Source organism: Nelusetta ayraudi, unplaced genomic scaffold (assembly GCF_046127955.1).
Source record: "Nelusetta ayraudi isolate G7.1 ecotype Tasmania unplaced genomic scaffold, CSIRO-AGI_Nayr_v1 ptg000011l, whole genome shotgun sequence".
NCBI classification, from domain to species: Eukaryota; Metazoa; Chordata; class Actinopteri; order Tetraodontiformes; family Monacanthidae; genus Nelusetta; species Nelusetta ayraudi.
The window spans coordinates 27,701,696-27,716,097 of record NW_027466061.1 but is presented as its reverse complement, the minus strand read 5'-3'; the positions used below and the strand labels follow the sequence as shown (position 1 = coordinate 27,716,097).

At 47.2% G+C, this 14,402-nt stretch overlaps 3 protein-coding genes across 3 annotated transcripts; 2 read left to right on the top strand and 1 right to left on the bottom strand.

Moving 5' to 3' along the window:
- Positions 1–36: 36 nt before the first annotated feature.
- LOC142885681 (cornifelin homolog B-like) lies at positions 37–1,302 on the top strand. Its single transcript, XM_076022381.1, has 4 exons — positions 37–342; positions 630–753; positions 884–1,038; positions 1,166–1,302. The coding sequence occupies exons 2-4, from the start codon at positions 633–635 to the stop codon at positions 1,289–1,291; spliced, it is 402 nt and encodes a 133-aa protein (XP_075878496.1). The 5' UTR covers positions 37–342; positions 630–632; the 3' UTR covers positions 1,292–1,302.
- A 399-nt stretch (positions 1,303–1,701) lies between these two features.
- On the top strand, positions 1,702–3,404 carry nhp2 (NHP2 ribonucleoprotein homolog (yeast)). The gene is made up of 4 exons (XM_076022380.1): positions 1,702–2,008; positions 2,446–2,515; positions 2,617–2,722; positions 2,816–3,404. The coding sequence occupies exons 1-4, from the start codon at positions 1,855–1,857 to the stop codon at positions 2,939–2,941; spliced, it is 456 nt and encodes a 151-aa protein (XP_075878495.1). The 5' UTR covers positions 1,702–1,854; the 3' UTR covers positions 2,942–3,404.
- A 6,879-nt stretch (positions 3,405–10,283) lies between these two features.
- On the bottom strand, positions 10,284–11,921 carry LOC142884255 (uncharacterized). Its single transcript, XM_076019766.1, has 2 exons — positions 11,312–11,921; positions 10,284–11,176 (listed from the first exon to the last, which is right to left on the bottom strand). The coding sequence occupies exons 1-2, from the start codon at positions 11,811–11,813 to the stop codon at positions 10,446–10,448; spliced, it is 1,233 nt and encodes a 410-aa protein (XP_075875881.1). The 5' UTR covers positions 11,814–11,921; the 3' UTR covers positions 10,284–10,445.
- Between the last annotated feature and the right edge of the window lie 2,481 nt (positions 11,922–14,402).

Here is a 14,402-nt window from a genome sequence, read left to right as displayed (position 1 = left end):
CCTCTGATTAATATTTATATTCACTTGATCCGTCAATACAATTGCAATGGCGCCTCTGACTTGAGACTTGAATTCATTTTTTGCCTGTGTGAATTATGTTCATCCGAGTGTTTGTCCTTGCTTTCCTGTACATGAGAATAAAATGCACATTATTTGGAATTTCTCCCTCTCTCTGTGTGTGTGTGAGTGTGTGCATGCATGTTTGTGTGTGGTTGTGCTGTGAACCAACAGCGCAACAACATGAGATTACTGGTATACAATGTGGGGCGACCAGTCGTGCTGGTTACCAGAAACACTCCCAGCTAACCGAGGCGTCGCAGTGCAGCGGCTGAGCACTGACAGGTAAGATCGTTTCCACCCTTTTTCTTCCTCTGTGGTGTTGGTTCGGGCAAACTATTAGGACCCTCTCAGAGACGAGATGTTTCATCAGTGGCGATTCCTAATAGGGCACCGATGCTGGTATTGACTGTATCATAATGGAAACAAGCGAGTCGTGTCTAAACTCACTGCATTCACTTCAAAAGTGTAACATTCTCTCTGTTAATCAGTTCAATATGTGTGTGTATGTATACGTGTGTGTGTGTGTGTGTGTGTGTGTGTGTGTGTGTGTGTGTGTGTGTGTGATCCAGGTGATGGTGACGATGACGATGATGGGCTGGTCAGTGTCGGAGCAGCCGCAGCCAGTGGTCGTGTCCTCAGAAACTGATGAGTGGTCGTCTGGGATCTGTGACTGCTGCGACGAGCCCAGAGAGTGTACAGTACGACACAAGTGTCACTCATTCTGTTTGTTGTAGCTTCACATTAGAACGCACTCGTGTGTGTGTGTGTGTGTGTGTGTGTGTGTGTGTGTGTGTGTGTGTGTGTGTGTGTGTTGACTCTGCAGGCTGCTGCTGGTTCTGGTGTTGTCCCTGCATGGCCTGTAAGACCACCAAAGCTCACGGTCAACCTTTCTGTCTCCCCCTCCTGGACGTTTGTGGCTGTGCTCGTCCAATCACGATGGCGATGAGAGTGTCCATGCGTCACCGCTACGACATCAAAGTGGGGACCACTCGATATCCCTGTGTGCAGAAAATACTGTTTCATTACTTGCACTGCAGCACTGTGTGTGTGTGTGTGTGTGTGTGTGTGTGTGTGTGTGTGTGTGTGTGTGTGTGTGTCTGTGCAGGGTTCCATGTGCCGCGACTGCTTGCTGTCCAGTGTATGTCCTCACTGTGTGTGGTGTCAGATGTCCAGAGAAATGAAGGGAAGGAAACTCCCCACTGTGCTCGGCGACCTCGTCCACGGCCGGTGACGTCATCCCGCTGACAGCTTTCCTGTTCAAAGACGTTTGACTCATGCATAAAACACCTCAGATATTTGTTGCATTCCCATGTTTGTCAAACATATTTCTTTTGATACTGTATTTATTCGTTTTTTACTAACAATTTATAAGTTGTGTATGTTTCGTATTTCCGTCCTCCACTTTATGTTTCAGGCGCTTTTATCGCCCACTGACATTATAAATTCTAGATCTTAAAATAAAAAGGCCAGTGGCAAAAACCCTAAAAGACATCCTTTATGTGTCACTTGCAAATATACATTTACAATAATATTGAATATTTACTTGTACCAGCAAAAGATATCTTTGAAATGTAACGCACTTCGATAGAGTCGCGAACACGCGTGCGGTTTTTCCTCCCGACCATCGGGAGCGCTGTCGCAGCATGCCCTCAAGGAAACCGGGGAAGAAGTCGAAAACTCAACACGTGTGTTCCTCCTGCTGTACAGCTTAGCGTGCTACTGCGGGTTAACGGCAAGCCGACCAGAAAAGAAAAACTCCTAGAATCCCATCGAGCCGCCGAGCTTCAAGTCAAGATGACCAAAGTTAAAAAGGAGAAGGTGGACGGGGAGGAGGCCGCCGACGTCACCGAGAAGTCGTACCAAGAGCTCATCGCGAACGTGAACCCGATCGCTCAGCCACTAGCTTCCAAAAAACTCAGCAAGAAACTCTACAAGTGTGTGAAAAAGGGTGAGAATCCGACCGTGTTGATTCTGTTGTTCGCTTCGGAACCCGTTTTAATTTGTAAAATCTGTTCGTGTTTGATTGATACGTTTATTTCCTGCATCAAAAGGTCCGCTTACACGATCTTTGCATGTAGTAGTGTTATTGTTCCTCTTGTTGTTTATATTATTACTACCAGCACTATCTCATCATACCAACATACCAGTGTTATATACCAGGATTATATATATTATTTTGAGAGAGATTCCTTCTTCGCTCCCTGTTTTTTTTTCTCCCGCATTTGCGCCACACTGGGTTTTTAACATTCTAACGCCCTCTAGCGGCCGAATTGCATTGTTTTAGTTACTGCATGGTTTGTGACGTATTCGACACATCCTGCGACATCTCGTCACGGTTGCTGCCGCCGCTCGAATCACCTACAACTGATTTGTCACCTTCCTCAGCTGCCAAGGTGAAGAACATCCGGCGAGGAGTGAAGGAGGTGCAGAAGTTCATCAACAAAGGCGAGAAAGGGTGAGTGGGGGAGCTGTGTGCTTGTTCTTCCACTCTGCACACTTGTGTGGAGTACCTCCTGACGTCCCTCCCGGTATGTGTCTCTGTCTGTGCGTGTGCAGTATCGTGGTCCTGGCTGGAGACACTCTGCCCATCGACGTCTACTGTCACCTGCCCGTCATGTGCGAGGACAGGAACCTGCCGTATGCCTACATCCCCTCTAAAGTGGTGAGTCTGCGGCGTTGGTTTTCGTCGATACGTCTTGGTCTGTTCGGTCTGATGAACCGTTTTCTTCATCAACTTTTCTCCTCCTGCTTCCAGGATCTGGGATCGTCTGCGGGCTCCAAGCGGCCGACCTGCGTCATCCTGATCAAGCCACACGACGACTATCAGGACGCCTACAACGAGGTGCTGGAGGAAGTGTCCAGCCTGCCCAAGCCACTGTAAGCCAATCAGAGAGCAGCTCTGTGCAGGACCGGTGGCACACGCACAGGTGGTGCCATCATGACATCATCAGCCCCTCTCACACCTGCTTACGGTGTTGTTGGTGCTGCAATTAAGACTGGAGGACAGGAAGCTTTGAGTCACTAACAGGAAACAACATCATGGTCGTCGTCACTGAGAGAAGATGGAACTCGGTCCTTTCCTTGGAGCTGCGTCTTCTCTTGCGAGTGTTTGTAATTTTTTTTTTTTTTTTTTTAAAGGTTTTGAGGCCTATTTGTCTTTAAAGTTTGAATGTTTTTATTATTTCTCTGATGAAGTTGTGACACTTAGCGATTATCTTTTGCTTTGACACACATTTTGTCTCTGCTGTTGTTTCATTTTAAGGACCGTTTCTGCAAAAGTGTCATCAATATTTGTTGTATTTTACAGAACTCTTGACTTTTATAATTAAAGAAATTTGAAATTGCTCTTCCTCTCAATTGTTTGTCTTTGACCCTCTGAAAATGTGAAAATATGAAAGCCAAAGAGACATTCATTATTTTTTTCAACAGTTATGTTTCTGCTAATGAATGGCATACTAGAAGTGAGAAAAAACATTGGAATTTAATTGATAGATTCAAACTTTGCACATATGTGTTTATATGTGTGTGTGTGGTTTTAGAACGAATATGTACATATATGACGTTCTAAGGATCAATTTTTCCCAACTAACGCCATATAAAGACTTTCTTTGGTGCAGCCACACGATGACATCTTTGTGTCAACCTGACCAGCCGAAGCTTCTTTATGACCACACGGTGGCAGCACAGCATGACCTCTACCCCAATTATGACAATCGTCGATCAACCTTTTCAAGTCATTTTTATGAGAAACTGTAAGCAGATTGCACTAGTTCTGAGTATCGGCGCCGTTTTTTTTATTGCCTAGTGAATCCCTTTGTTTTGGCTGCTTTTTCTAGAATCAGGTTTGATACTCAGTAGATGTGACTGAAATAAAAACATTCCTCCGGTGCACATGAGAAAACGTATCAGACAAATAATAATAATAATAAAAATAAAAAAAAAAACAGAAGTGACCAGACCAGAAAGAAAAACAGCAATAATTCATCAAAGCAAAACATTAACAAAATGTTGTGTGGTGTCATAGATACACTGACAGTTGAAAACAAAAGTTTATCTAGTTAGTAGCCCATTTAGAGGTGCTTAGAATAGAATTAAACAAAAATGGCCTTAAAGTCTCTTTTCCATAGAATTTTAATGGCAAAGTCATTCATTCCATTCATTGAAAGAAGGAAACACTCTGCAGGTTCATTTCTTTGAAAGGCGTCTCCTGTTGTCAGTTTGAGATAATTGGATTTTAATGACGTTCACATAAATCTGTCATTGATTCAACAGACGTGACTCACTGACTCACTCTGGTGGTCCTCTCAGGATATTTGGCTCGTTCAGGCTGTTTCTGGGGGGACGAACGCATTGAACTGAAACCAACCGATCTCCGAGTGATGAGATGTTTCTGCCTGCAGTGGCTGCAGGGACTCACGCACGCAGGTGCAGGGAAACACGGCGGTGCGGCGCTGCCGCCACGTCAGGGGGACTGGCGGGGTTTGGAACTGGTTCTTCACATTCTCATGTTCCTGTTCAGACTCGTCCCCACCTGTAAAGTGCCATCAGCTGCAGTGGCCAACGGTGCAGCGAGTGCAGACAGACGGAGGGTAGAGATGATAATGATCCAGGACAGGAAGTCCAGGAGAAGGTGATCAGGTAAAATTAGAGCCCCATCTTATTGACTCACGGCTGGATATTGATTTGTAGCTGAGTTTTGTAGCTTAATAATTCAATTTAGAAGAAACATCTGAGGAGGCTTCAGTGTACCTTCTGAAGCTCCTCTCACTGGCCTCCAGCCCAACTCCAGTGGTTCCAGGAGGTCTCCAGGGTTGTCTGACATTTCCTCCACAGAGTTTCCCTCAGTTGGTCTTTGCCAAAATCAATTTTCCACCTGCTATGAGAGGCAGTTGTGAAGGTCCAGGCCTGTTTCCTGATTGTTTCAACCTCACCATGAGGTGGCGCTCACTCAGAAATCTGGCTGTCAGACTCCTGCAGAATGCTGCAGGGTGCATATTGTGGCCTCAGCTCAGTGGACATCAGGGACGCTCAGCGCTGAAGGAACCTGAGGAGGCACCCGAGGAGACACGCTGATGGTGACAGTTTGGTTTCCTGGGACTCCTGACGGTGATCATCTCAATAAACAAGCCCCCCTCACCCACCTGCCACTCCACAGACTCCAAGTGGGACAAGCTGAGGCGTCTTGGCGAAGCGACAGGGAGCGTTTAACCCAGAATCAGATTCAGTTTCAGCCCAACGGACGGAGCGGGAGACATACGGGTCGTCTTCCTCACAGCTGTCAGGGTACCAGCATGACGGGCAGACAAACGGCTGCGGCAGCGACACAAAGGGACACACAGACAACAGGACACACAGACACCACGACACAGACACCAGGTAGACAGAAACCAGTACACACAGACACCAGGACAGACACACGGACACCAGAACAGACAGACACTGAGACACCAGGACAGACACAGCAGGACAGACAGACTCTGAGACGTTCCTGGTCTCCAGATGTGCCATGAGAAAATCCAAAGCGCTGAGACATCAGTTTGTTCTTCATTATTCAGCAGGAAAAGTTGTCTTTCTCTCAACACACACGCACACACACACACACACACACACACACACACACACACACGTTATGCAAATGTGCATCAGCCAACTGGCGGTTAGCCGATCGACCTCACACGGTGCAGCTCTTGAGCCTGCTGACGTGCCCTCGAGCCTCACAGGTCATGCCAGCTTCTGGTGCAGACGAGTCATGTGACTTGAATCAGGTGACGCCTTCTGCCTACGGTCCTCCAGTGCGAGCGGCGGGACTCTGCAAATCCTGCAATATGGAAGTCGCACCTTAAGTCCCAGTCAGGTGACCTCAAGTTTGAAGCTCTGAAAGAATCATAGATTGTTGCTGCAGGAGGGTCGTTTGGTTTCTCCTCCAGTCTTCCTCTCTTCTAATCGTCAAACATCATTCAGCTGAAGTGGCCGCAGGAAGAAAGCCACCACGGTTATCAACGGTCAGCACAGCTTCCATCTATGGTCATTTATCATCATTAGGACTGAAGGAAAAAGTGCTGTTCTTAAAGATTCCAGATTATTTACTGCACACACACACACACACACACACACACACACACACACACAGGTCTCAGTGTGAAGAGTTGGAGGTGAGGGTGTAGGGGGAGGACCACGGGCTGGGACATGCGCAGGCATGTCTGTGGTGGTCCGTTATGGCAGTTGTGGTGCAGCCGTGATGAAATAATTATCATAATAATCATCACAACACTCCACAATGTTGTGCGTCGCTGCTGGCATGTCCACCGCTCGCAGCCAGCGATGACACTGCTCGTGTCTGTTTGGTCCGAGGCCGACAACGTCCCTCGTCAACACACCACCGGCCTCTGAGCTCGGTGCCGCCCTGCTGGGGCATTTCTTCCCAGCGACAACTGGCAGCTCAAGCTGATTGGCTGAGGCTGAGCTCATCCTCCTCTCTGGCCTTCTAAAGCACTACAAAACTACTAAAGCAGGGGCGTCAAACTCAAATACACAGTGAGCCACAAACTTGTAGAAAGTGGCAGACCAACATTGATATTTAGTGAAAAAAAATCTTCTTCCAGATAGAACAGTGAACCTTTTTATATGGACACGTTTTGCTTCAACCTGAATATGGAACCAGCAAAGCTGAATACTATACAATAAATAACTGAATATTTCACACATGCAAAATCCAATTCAAATAAAAAAATAAAATAAAAGGTAAATAAAAACCATATGGCCTATTTTTTATTTGCAGCCTTCTGATTTAACGTCCTGTCGTGATTGACATGGCAAAATACCAGCAGAGCATTCTGGCATTTGGAGTATTAGCGGTGCATGTACTGTATAATACTGGCGGTCCAGCTCTATAGTGATTTTGCATTGCCTCGCGGGCCAAATACTGTATAATGACAGTGCAGGCCATATTTGGCCCACGGGCCAGAGCTTGACGCCTATTTTTCCGAAGTGACTCGCAGCGGGCGGCAATGGCTAACGGCTAGCACTGGTAAGCTGACACACACACACACACACACACACACACACACACACACACACACACACTGTCTGATATTTAAATAGGGCAGTGTATGAGTGTGTAGTTTTGTTGTTGGGACATCACGGCGTCCATTGATGTGCTCGTGACAGTGATCAGACGGCACACTCTGCCTGGCTGATAGCATCAGCTGATCAGAGGCGATCAAAAAAAGACTGTTGACACCCAGCGCATTGTGTGTGTGTGTGTGTGTGTGTGTGTGTGTGTGTGTGTGTGTGTGTGTGTGTGTGAGTGAGTGAGAGAGAGCATTTAATGATGGATGAGGTCAAAGGGAGCATAAGTGTGCCATTTGTTGACACTTCACGCGAATACCCTCAGGTTACACACACACACACACACACACACACACACACACACACACACATGCCACACATCATTACAGATAGTGAAACTGAAATGATCATTATTGTCACAATAAACAGACAGAGGAGAGAGAGATGGAGAGAGATGGAGAGCGGTGTGTGTGTGTCGTTCTGTGATCTGATAGTTTTCATCAGAGTTTTTGTAACACAACAGGGGGAGGGGGCCTGGGAGTGTGTCGTCTGTCTGCCGCATGCTGGCAAAACACACACACACACACTCTCTCTCTCTCTGTCTTACTCTCTCTCTCTCTCTCTCTCTCTCTCTCTCTCTCTCTTTCTCTCTCTCTCACTCTGTCCCCTTCCCCTTGTTGTATGTAAACAGCTGCATTTTTTGATGGCCATTGATCAGCAGATGCTATCAGCCGGGGCGAGTGTGCCGTCTGATCACTGTCACACGCACATCAACAGGCGGCGTGATGTCCCAACAACAAAAACCAAACACACACCCTTCAGGTTGCCGCCGCTGGCATGCTAATGAGCGGCCGCAGCCTGCAGTGTGTAGGTCACTAAAGGCCGGAGCAGCGAAGGTCAGAGGGGTGTGTGCAGCGTAACAATGTGTAACAGTGACAAAAGGGATACGAACAATGTGAAATCATAATAATAATAATAATGAATTTTATTTATATTGCACTTTACATTAAGAAATCTCAAAGTGCTAAAATTGTGTGCAAATGTGGATTAAGGAATGCTTTATTGTCTTGTGTGTGTGCACTACGTGTTGTTGCATGTCACTTTCTTTGTATGTCTCTGTTCAGTGTACTTATTTTTCACCTATCCTGTCAATGGGACATGAGATGAAATTAGCCGTATGGCTGTGTGGCTCTCTCATATTTACACGATCTGTCTCACTTTAAAAATCAATCAATCAATCAATCAATAGAATAGAACAGAACAGAATAGAATAGAATAGAATAGAATAGAATAGAATAGGACACCTTTGTGAATCTCACATAGGCAGAATTTGCATAATTAAAGCAACGGTATAGTGCAAAAAGATGGAAAATTATATTAATTATAAGGAAACAAGGAAAAAAAAAATATATATTTGTAGGGTAATAAAAGGGGAAAAAAACAAGATATTTACTTCTTATAAACAGTTGGATTATGTACAGCTGTCTACATCATGATATATAAATTTAAAAAATCCCAGTTGTGCAGGTGTTATTGCCACTGTGCCACTACCATGACCTTTAGTTTTGATATGTCTTGATATGTGGGAGTCGATGTGATGTGTTCAAGAGCGCGTCCGAAGTTGCTTCCTGTTTGAACCCTGACAGTGTGGAGGTGTGACTGACTGTAAGTCGGATGTGAGCGTGTGTTGTTGCTGTTCGTGTTGTCAGTGTGGGAGAAATAACGCACTGAAACCACATGTGCATCCACAAAACCACACAACCTTTAACTCAAGACAGAAAACACATCAGGTGTACTGCAGCTTTTACACTTTGCCACTTTGAATTGCTAATTTAAAGATGCCTTTCTGATGACTTGGAAGATCGTTAACTTGGAAAATATGACTTCGAAGGTAAGATGAAACCTGCCACGCAAACCACGTCCAGAAACAAATGAAAATCTTTTGGCATTATTCTAAATACGTTGCGATGACGTGAAATCATTAGATGGTTGTTGATGAGAATAATGAATAAATTCCGTGCTGGTTTCTCCTCCACACATTGACATTTTCTTCAGCTTGTCAGTCGTGAACATTATTGTGTGTTAGTGTGTGTGTGTGTGTGTGTGTGTGTGTGGCCTGTCATCGGCTCAGCACCGTTTCCCACAGAACCACTTCATGGTCTGCAGGACATCTGAGCGCCACGTATGCTGACTGAACCCACAATCTGGCTCCTCATCTTCTGCACGGCTAAAACAAAAACGCTGAGCCTCCAAAACCACATCAAACAGACAGATAGCAGAAGGTCACATGACTCAGCAGCTTCACCGTGTGTTGCTTTGTTTGTTTGTTTGTCCAGAGGTGCTGATGTCATCAGCCCTCGCCGGCACGTCCGTGGGAACCAAAGGAGCAGAGAGGGGGAAAAAAAGAATGTAGGAACGAAAGAGAATCCCGCCCTAGCTGCATGATGGTGTAGAAGTCAAACGCACACTTGAATTCGTTGCCGCAGAAAAGGTGACCTTTACTTTGTTTTTAACACATTCTGCTGGAATTTCACAGGCTCCAAGTCTTCAGTCTTTACGGTTTCCTTTAATGAAAAAAATATATCCAAACACCTCTTTAACAGAGATTTAGGCTGTATGTAACGTTAGCATTACTTTTAGCATGCTAACCAGGGAAGAGGGACAGAAAAGACAACAACTGTGTTGGTCTGCAGTCGATGAAACTGATTTCTACTGTGTTACTTTAAATAAACAACAGTGGAAAAAAAGGGGTTGTGTTAAAAGCTTCTATTAACAGTTGTCGAATATCTTTGTTCAGGAGTGTGCTAACAGAGCGGCTAGCTGCACGGCTCACCAAGCCGTCAGACCAGCAGCGGCTTATTTTTCTTAATCTCAATTTAAAAAAAAAGAAGAAAATTATACTGATTGACTGATAGACTGATAGACTGACAGTATTCTGATTTATGACCTGCCACACATTACTTCAGAAACAGACTTAATGTCATCAGACTGAGTTTCACATTAAGAGGTGAAGTAATCAAAGTTTCCAAATAAATTAAAACAAAAAAACAAAGGGATATTGTTGTCTGTGGTGAATTAACTACTCGTGTAAAGATTTGGTTTTCATCTCATCATCACTTGAACCATTCAATTTTGAAGAAGGACTCATCTAACAAGTAGGTTGAATTTTTTTTTATTATGAAAAAGATATTTACATAAAAAATCATACCGACAACCTTTTATAAACATTAGTCAAATATTTATATACAAAAAACAACATAAATAGAAATATTTACAGCCATTCAAACAGGCAATGGTGGAGCGGAGCAGCAGCAGAGTCACTGCTGGAGGACCAGCACGTCCAGGGGGAGGCTGTCACAGAAACCCGTAGAGAAGAGAGTCTCACAGTGGGCCTGCAGCTGCAGCAGCTGCTGGGCCTCCTGGAGCTCCGGCTGCAGGCTGGAAGCCGTCTGCAGGTCTGTGTACATTGGGGGCGAGTTGGCCAGAGGGTCCATGAGGGGGGCAAAGGTCGAGTGAGATGACGGACAGAGAGCAAGAGGAGGAGGAGGAGGAGGAGGAGGAGAGTGGTGCAGGGAGGAGTAGAACGATGGCGAGGAGCCGCTGGTGTCCCACTGAGGTACCACGGCACCGGGGGAGAAGGAGGAGACGTGTCCCTGGGGAGGAGGCGGGGGGGAGGGGTGCTCCGGGACCTGCATGTAGAGAGCGGGGGAGTCCGCTGGGGTCAGTGGGGGAGGGTAGGGGCCCTCCTGGAGGTGGCACTCGAAGCTGCTGAGACCAGCAGGAGCCAGACAGGGCAGCTCAGGCACGGCGCTGGTGCCGTCGAGCCCGCTGCAAAGCATCCTGGGAGCTTTGGGGCTGGGCTCAGATGATGAGGAGGAGGAGGAGGAGGGGGAAGATGTGGAGGGGGGCAATGAGGAGGAAGGGGTGGAGGAGGAAGTCTTCTTCTCTGCGCCCACGCTGTCGGCCTTCCTCTTCCTCTTGCGGCGGAAGTTTCCGTTGTCAAACATCTTCTCACAGTTTGGGTCCAGAGTCCAGTAGTTTCCTTTACCTAAAGGAGGATGAGGAGAAGAAAGTCAAACCAGTGAGCATGAGATGTACAAGCTGGGGGTGTACTAGGAGGGAGGTGATCTTGGGGGCTGGGTTGGGGAGAAGAAGGAGGAAGAGGAGGAGGAGGAGGACTCACCGGGGTCGTTGTCGTCGCGGGGAACCTTGCAGAAGCAGTCGTTGAGCGACAGGTTGTGGCGGATGGAGTTCTGCCAGCCGGCCTTGTTGCAGCTGTAGAAGGGGAAGTTGGTGGAGACGTACTGGTAGATCTGGCTGAGGGTCAGGCGCTGCTCGGGGGCGCTCTGTATCGCCATGGCGATGAGGGCGGAGTAGGAGTAGGGCGGCCGCACCAGTCGCAGCACGTCGTCCGAGCTGCTCATGGAGAACCAGGGGCTGCTGTACAGGTGGGGCAGGAAGCCCCCCAGAGGGCCGGGGGGCTCTGGGCCGCAGTGTGTGACAAGGCCCTGCTGGATGGCGGTGGGGGGCCACACACAGGGGCCCGTCTGCCGAGGGGCCGGCGGGCTGTACAGGCTGAAGTCGCCGGACTCCAGGCACAGAGAGGGGAGCTCCTGCTGGGCGGGGAGGCCTCCATGCAGCGGGGGCGACGACACGCTGGGCCCCGGGACGAAGGACGCCATCATCACAGCAGCACTGAAGGATCCTGGGAAAAGGGTCTGTCCGCCTGTCTGTCCACCTGTATTTCCGCCTGTCTGTCTGTCCGTCTCTCTCTGTCCTCCTGCACCTGTGCTGCTTTGTGCACCTGCTGCTGCTCTGCTCACCTGAGACATTTATACCCCTGCTGGCCCGCCCACCGTGGAAGCTGATTGGCCGAAGTGATCACACACACACACACACACACACACACACACACACGCACACACACACACACACACATGCAATTTCATTGTTGGCGTTGGTGGAGAGGTGGTGATTTGAATAAGACTGAAATTCAGCCCTCAGGCAGATTTGCAATTTAATGCTAGGGTCTCTCTCTCTTTCTCTCTGTCTCTCTCGCTCTGTTTCTATCATGCACGCACGCACACACACACACACACACACACACACACACACACACACACACACACACACACAGACACACACACATACACACACAGGTTTGGCATCTTTAAGAGGAATAGCATCAACTTCAAATTATTTTCATTTCCATCTATCCCAAACCTTTCATAATGATCACGATGACAATAACACCATCACCACCAAATGACGGCAACCTTAAATTCAACCCTCTTGGCTTTCTTCCATCAAATAATTTCATAGTGTAAAGTTGCTCAGGTGAAAAATGTCCTTCGAGGAAACAAAAATTAGAAGAAGAAGAAGAAGAAGAAGAAGAAGAAGAAGAAGAAGAAGAAGAAGACATTTCTCTGTTGGTTGGATGTAATCAGACACAGCAACATGCTCTTCTCTGATTTTTGACATAATGCCGTTAGCGCCACCTTTGGGCCACATGTGCCATGATACATGTGAATTTTAGATCTGCAGCAGGGCGCTGTGGAGTCGTGCTGAGCCATCAGATTTATGGAATCAGACTCAGGAGAATGTACTGAGTCAGCGGAATCTGAAACGGATCCCCTCAGAAAGTGAAACTGAAGCCTCTTCCAACACAAACAGGCCGCCGCCGGCTGTTTGAGGTGTCGGCCAGAAGCATTGTTCTCCCAGCGACACACACAAACACACACACACACACACACATACGAGTCAGCGCGTCTCTCCTCACATTAACACCTTAATCTGAATCAAACAGTTGTGAAATTGTCATGTTAATGTTGCCGTCTCGGGATCTTTGTCCTGGACAGCAGGACGGTGGAACCGTTACGACTGGTATCTTTGCGGCCGTCACATGACCTCCCGGCAGCCAGATCCCGAGGCCGCAGAGACTTGGAGCCGTGCAGGGCCCGACCTGACTCGGCGGCGTTCACATGGTCTCCTCCGTCGGTTGGAGGTTACAGGAAGGAGGCGCATGTTCACCCTGAAACCCTCAGACATCTTATCTGTTCAGCAGACCAACTCCAGCTAAATCACACCTGGAAGAGTGTGTGCGTGCGCACACACACATGCACACACACACACACACACTAGTGTGTCCGACGGTTGGAAGCGGCAGCATTAATCTTTGCCTCACGGTGCCTTCGGGGGCGACACAGACAAAACAACTCTCTCAGTCTGAGCTCTGTAACTGACTGACGACTGGGATTATGGGAGGAAGAGGGGGAGGAGTGGGTGTGTATGTGTGTGTGTGTGTGTGTGTGTGTGTGTGTGTGTGTGTGTGTGTGTCGGGGGCTTGGGTTGCGGGGGGGGGGGGGGGGGGCTTGCAGGGGAACATGGGAAAAAGAAGAGCACCGTAACTGTCAGATAGGTCACATAAAGGTGACGAACTGGAAGCTTTAGGATTTATTAATACGAAAGAACGGAATAAGACTCAAAACAAATTTGGTTTAAGAGAAGGACAGAAAGAAAGACAGAGAGAGAGAGAGAGAATGACCCTGTGGTCATGGGATCTCTCTGCTGAGCCTTGGCAGCAGCTTCTTGTCCAGGTGTAAAACGTCTTCTTGGTTCCTCCCTGTGTCCTAGAGTCTAGACCAGTGGTGTCAAACTCTGGCCTGCGGGACAAACTTGGCCAACAATGTGATTAGGGACTGAGCCCTCGAACAAACACCAGTTCAAAGCGAACTGGTCTTTTGCAAGGGCGGAAGACCCTCTTGTTTTTGCCATGTTTGTCATTATTATATTTGGCCTGTCAGGCAAGATTATGCAGCACGTGTACTGCCAATACTACAAATCCCAGAATGCTCTGCTGGTATGTGGGCACGTGAATCAGGACAGGACGTTCATTGAAGGATATCATTATGACTTCATTGGTTTATTGTTGTTATGTATTTTTAAATGTAATATCAGCCAGTGGAAAAAGGTTACCGTTGAAATTCAAATCAGAATAGTCTCCTTAACGTTGACTACAAAACAAGAGTTACGTTCTGTTTGCTTACCAAGCCAAAGGATCTCGGAGGCCTCTCCCTGCCTGCCCAGTCTACAATTATACTACTGGTCAGCACAACTCCCTGTGGTTGGGTTTTCAATCCCTATTTTGCCATCCCAGAAAGCTTGACTCCCTTCCCTTTATCAATAATATAAATCAATTAAATAATCTCAAGAATAACATGATTGTTTATAATGCACTACTGGTTTGGCGAGATGTAAAGAAATACTTAACTATT